The sequence below is a fragment of the Crinia signifera genome, chromosome 9, assembly GCF_055691185.1.
Source record: "Crinia signifera chromosome 9, ASM5569118v1, whole genome shotgun sequence".
Classification (NCBI taxonomy): domain Eukaryota; kingdom Metazoa; phylum Chordata; class Amphibia; order Anura; family Myobatrachidae; genus Crinia; species Crinia signifera.
In genome coordinates, this window is record NC_139225.1 from 22,559,338 (window position 1) to 22,565,337 (window position 6,000).

General features: G+C 44.6%; 1 protein-coding gene across 1 annotated transcript; it reads right to left on the reverse strand.

Moving 5' to 3' along the window:
- Window positions 1–3,582: 3,582 nt before the first annotated feature.
- On the reverse strand, window positions 3,583–5,669 carry LOC146036525 (beta-1,4-galactosyltransferase galt-1-like). The gene has a single exon (XM_083160504.1). It carries the CDS (start codon window positions 5,570–5,572, stop codon window positions 4,274–4,276), a length of 1,299 nt encoding a protein of 432 aa, XP_083016630.1. The 5' UTR covers window positions 5,573–5,669; the 3' UTR covers window positions 3,583–4,273.
- Window positions 5,670–6,000: the final 331 nt, after the last annotated feature.

The window sequence follows — 6,000 nt, forward strand, 5'->3', positions numbered from 1 at the left end:
AATGTGTAAAAAGGGGAACTCTGCTGCCGTAATTTGAATATTGGAGGCAACTGTGCTGCGTAATATAAATTGGTATTCTTTTGAGGCCGCACCCCTTCCCCATGAAGCTACTCCCCTATATTTTTTGCTTGAGCACCCACCAGCAAAAACATAAATCGGCACCTATGTCTGCCCCAATTTGGTATTGACACATGAGGGTGCAGCAATAGTCCTGAAGATTTGGATAAATTAACTGTGTAGCCCGATATCTCCCCAAAGTCATCGAGTCTGCCCAAGATTTGTTCCAGTGCCTGCTCTGGGTTTCCAATGTATAAAAGTAAATCGTCCGCAAATGCCGACAATTTTAACTCCGACCATTATGCTCTCAAAGGATTTCCAAGATTGTAAAATCTGAAATAAGGGATCAATACATATATTAAACAACAGAGGGGAGAGAGAGCAACCTTGGCGGGTGCCTCTGAACATCTGAATTTGCTCCCCTCTCTGTCCGTTTATTATTAAGGTTGTTGAAGGCATGGAATAAAAATATTTAATTACATCTACATTTAAAGGAGTCATCAAAGTTTCTCTTCTCCAAAACTGCGAAGAGGTAAGGCCAGGCAACGGAATCGAAAGCTTTATTTGTGTCTAAGCTCAATAACATTCCCCTAGGGTGCGTCTTTTGAGCCTCTGCTATTATAGCTGCTATAGCCAGTCGTATGGCTTTTACTGAATGGCGACCTCTGACAAATCCAGTTTGATGAGACGTGAGCAAAGCTGGTGCCAGTGACTGTCATATATTAGCTATAATTTTGGTGAGCATTTTAAAATCAACGTTCAATAGAGAAATCGGTCTATACGATTCCGCCAGCTGGGGGTCTTTGCCTGGTTTGGGGATCAGAGAAGTATACGCCTCAGTGAAAGATGGAAAGAGGGGCCTGTCTTTCAGTATAGTATTATACATTTCCAACAATGTTGGGGTGACCTCTGTCTCCAACATCCTAAAATATACTCCAGAGAACCCATCCGGGCCAGGAGCCTTGTGGGAATGTAAATCATTTATGACAGAATTAAGGGCCTTATGCTAGTTCACTCTTTCTGACAAAATCCTTCTTAGATGGACAAAACCATATGCACTGCAGGTGGGGCAGATGCTACTTGTGCAGAGAGAGTTAGATTTGGGTGGGGTTTTACTTCAGAGTGAGATCTGTGTTGCAGTGTAAAAATAAAGCAGCCAGTATTTACCCTGCACAGAAACAAAATAACTCTCCCAAATCTAATTCTCTCTGCACGTTTTACATCTGCCCCCCTGCAGTGCATATGGTTTTGTCCATCTAAGAAGGATTTTGTCAGAAAGAGTGAACTAGAATAAGTTCTTCGCCGGTTATTTACGTCATAAGGCTATTCCTTTGTTCCTGACTTAGGGGAGGCAGGTTAGCAGAGTTTAGGAGAGATTCTTGTTTGGCCCCCTGTACCGGGAAGTCCTTATAAAGGGATCTGTAATATTCCTCAAAGTATGATAATATTTCTTTAGTAGTAAAATAAGTCTTATAGGTGGTAGGGTCTTTAATAGAAGTGATAAAAGAATATTTTCTGTAGGGTTTAGACATAAGGGCCAATAATTTACCCCCGACTTATTACCCCATTTCTAGTATTTTTGTTTTGAAAAATCTAATTTAAGCCGGACCTGCGCTGTTAGAAAAGGTTCTAGTAGTTTTTTATTATTCAAGTAAGCTTCTAAATTAGTTTGTGTTTGAGTGGACTGGTGCAACCTGAAAGATTGCGACACCGAGAGGTGCAATTCTCAGTGCGAAAGGTAAGGCTGCGGGGGATTGGGGGGGTTTGAATGGGCGGCGCTCCATGGAGACGCATAACTCAGCCAATCAGGGCTGAGCTATGCATCTCCATGGAGACGCATCGCCCATTCACGCTCTTAGCCTCTGTCGCGCTGGGACATATATATATATATATACACACACATACACACACACACATAAAATGTATTAAAAATATTTATTGAATGTATTGATGTTCTATATAATACATTTTTGATTAGTTTATTGATTACTATGAATGACTCAGCCCTGCACCGACCAGCATTGTAACACAGCGAGCACAATATGTTATTCCATATTGAATATTGCACATTCCTAGAGAGGAGAAACATGGCAGCTTCTACTGATTGGGACAACACGATTTATTTATTTATTACATGTAAGAAATGGATCATACAAAGAGGAAAAGCCCAGATAAAAGAAAATGCTCATTGGATGGTTTATGGGGGGATGTTTCATAGAGTATAATAATGGGTGGAGGGAAAGAGAGGGGGGCCCGGACTGAGGGTCAATTCGGGCCCCGTGATTCCTAGTGAGGGCCCTGACTACAGCAGGGATGCCGACCCTCCCGGAATTCCTGGGAGTCTCCTGAAAATCGGGTCCCCCACCTGGCCCCCCGGTAGGGTGGGTAACCCTCCCGGAATCTGAGGGACCCCCTGAGCCCCCCGAATCGCGGCATGTAAATGCCGAAATCCAGGGGTCTCAGAGGAGGGGGCGGAGCTAAAATGGCACAATCGTGTCATTTTAGCCCCGCCCCCTCCATGGAGATAAGTAATTTCAGTACTTGTGTAGTTTCACGGCGCCAGGGTTCTACGCTCGCCACAAACTATGTTAAAAAAAGTAACTTAACTCCATGCCAACATGGATAGTTCATACCCCCACTATCCATGTTGGCATGGAGTTGATTTTAAATAGCGTGGCGAGCGTAGCAAGCCACCGAGCCCGCAGCGTGGGCGAGCGAAGCGAGCAACGCAAGGGGACTTAGACGCATGGTGCCATGCTGGCGCCGTGAAACTACACAAGTACCGTTATTTGACCTATTTCCCGTAATGGGGGTGGGGCTTAATGACGTCACAGTCAAGCCCCGCCCCTGATCGGATAAGGAAAGTCTCCTCTCCGGGCTTCTCCCGGAGAGGAGCATTTAAAAGTCGGCAACCCTGGACTACAGCTGTGCACCAGCTAGGTAATTTGGAAAACATGGACCGTTGGTAGATCTCGAGGACTGATTTGGCCAGCCCTGACCTAGACTGACTTTTATTACCGAAAGTGAGAGATCATTCAATGGTCAGTGTTACCTGGTCTGAATCAGGCCCAAAGCACCATCCAATCATGTGCTAGCTGCCAGGTTTCAAAAATGACATGAGCAGGTTGGTTTGTAGTTTATCTCTGTCTAATTTATCTCTCTACAAGGCATATGGAGCCTACACCAAATCTGGCCATTTTCTGATGCCCCTACATCGCTATGTCTGTAGGGGCCATAGTGATGTGTGGCCCGCATGTTTCTTGCCCGGCAATTCATATCCAGCATGCTGGATAAATCTATAATTGCCGGATGTCAGGGCCAATGTTCTCACCGGAGGTCGCTCAGCACACAGCGCTGTGCAGTGCTGTGTGCTGAGCATTCTAGTATCGCTCAGAATGCTCATCTACATAGATTGGCCCTTATTAGGTTCATTCTCAGCGGCCGTTCGTTCGCACGGGGACCGATGTTTTGGGTATGTGCATGCACAGCAGCATTTCTGTGCACGTGTATACACTGTGTGCCTGCGAACTTGGCTAAAGTTTGTTCCCCGGGTGCACGTTCCCAGCCGTGCGAATGTGGGGACTGAGAAGGGCATGGGGTGCAGGGCTGGACCATTAGCATATGTGAATGCCCAGCATTCCCATGAAAACACTGGGAATACACATGCTAATGCCTCCGTGACGCACGTGCATGAGGCGGACAGCTGACATAACCAGGTGTCAGTTGCCCACCCAAATCCCTGGAATTCTACACGCATGTGTAATGGTGCTCTGGACCACCCTTACATATTGTGTGCCTTCACCATCATTCAATGGTCGGCGGCCATCGAAAGATGGGGGAGGTTCCCTCTGGCATGCAAATGGATGTTCATGTTAAACATCCATTCGCAAGCCTTGCGAATGAATCCCGCTTGCGAATGGGTGGCGCCGGCTAACCATTCGCAAGGCTGGGGTTAGGGTGACTTGCAAGGATGCAAATTCACATCCGACCTAGTCAACCAGAATAAGGGCCATTGTTACATGTGTATACCCCATTAGTAGATAGACCCCTTAATGGCCACAATCAGAACTTTGTATTTGCCCTCATAGAAAACCTGAGAATGTAATGCCTGAAATCCGTTTAATTAATCCCTATATAAAAAAGGTGACAATGCCAAATCTGGATGATCCCAAAAGAAAAATCTGACTTTAATGACCAGTTTCTTGGGTTCTTATGACTATAAATCTACTTGGCTCAGGACCTTATTAACATTTCGAATCAACGAAGCATTATATCTCCAAAGAGTTGTATCTTCTATTAGAGATGTCTTGGGTACATTTTTCTGGTGTGGGTCTCTGCAATGGTAAAGCAGGGCTGTCTCCGCAGAGACTTTGTTATGGCCCCCAATCAATTTTAGAACGTGGTGTACAGACGTTTGATAGACCTTCCTAGGATCCATAATAATTTTATCGGGACTCAAATAGCCCAGTTTTTCAGGCTCACGAAGAACGTGCTCCAGTATATTGATTCCTGGCAAACTCTTCCAAGATGAAATGTTGGAGAAGTTTCCGTTAATGGTGACAGTTCGAGGGAAAATTAAATTTTGAATGATAAAAACCCCAACTCCTGGGTGCTGTTCCTGGAGACTTTCCATTAGGCCGTCCCATGTCTGGTGTTTGATTGGCAGAATGATTTCATCAATATCATTAAGCATCACAAACTTACTCCTGTACATGTTCCGATAGATGCAGTCATTGAGTGTTGTCATTTGACCGTAATACCCAATATCCTTGGCTTCAAAAATATAATGCCATCTTTTTGATATGTTCAAGTAACGTTGGATTGGCCATGGTACCAGTTCTATGAGACCTTCTGCTACATAGTATTGCACAACTTTTTCAACATGGGTGCTGCAGTTATTAAGGTAGATCATGACCCGTTGGGCACCCAGTATCCGGTACATCTCCACCGCCTGTATGAACTGTAAGACGTTACTGTAATTCCCAAACATGGTGGAAATGCAGACCGTGAAGTTGGCGGAGAACGGTTTAATTTCCTGATTTTGTATTTGGAACAGGGGTAACTGCATCATGTTCCCCGTAGGAGACGTATGGACAGATAGGTACTTGGCATAGCAACCTGGTGGCTCCATGCAGACAAGGTTCGTAGTACCATAGGGAAAGCCGAACCGATCACCAAGTATGTCTATCTGAGCCTGGGATACCTCCACCGATTTAGATAATGTACAACAAAACCAGCAGTACAGCTCCTTCACCTCTGTATGGTGAATAATGCTGATGATACGGACTGCGCGGTTATCCTGTATTCGGTGTTCGAAATACGGAGCTATGATAAATGTCCGGTTGTCTTCTAGTGGTGTAATAGAATCTGTGGTTAGTCTACGATGACAGCAGGTACATGGAGTTCTCTGGCGATCCGCCTGAAGGTACAAAGGGCCCGCTAGGAATCTCAGGAGAAAGGAAGCCATCAGTAAGACAGACATATATTTCAGGTTCTTCTTTGATATCCTGCCCATTGTATCTGGAAGCTAAGGATGAAAAAAACCAAGATAACTCATGAGAAGGTCAAGTGATAAATACTTAGAACATACAGAGATTCCACATATGTGTTATTCTCAGCCAGTGAGTGGCACCACATACTACTGTAACTAGTAGATATATAGTATAGTAGGAGAGTGAGACAGCAGCACATAATAACACACAGGGTCTTCTTATCTGTGCTGGTGTGCTCTCATCCATAGCATGCTGCTGCTAGTGACTTAGGCTATGAGTTTTTGTTAGCAATTTTTCTTTAATTAGAGTATCCGGAATTGGCGTATCTATAATAAATGCAGCGTGTGTTGTGAACATAAGCCCCTGAGTCTAAGGGGGCCCACACTGCACACCCTTGACCCATTTTTTTCTTTTTTTTGAACATTACATTTTTATTGCAAGAAATTTTGTC

Excerpts from the sequence above, each read along its gene's own strand:
- LOC146036525 (XM_083160504.1), bottom strand. The coding sequence starts at position 5,572 with ATGGGCAGGATATCAAAGAAGAACCTGAAATATATGTCTGTCTTACTG.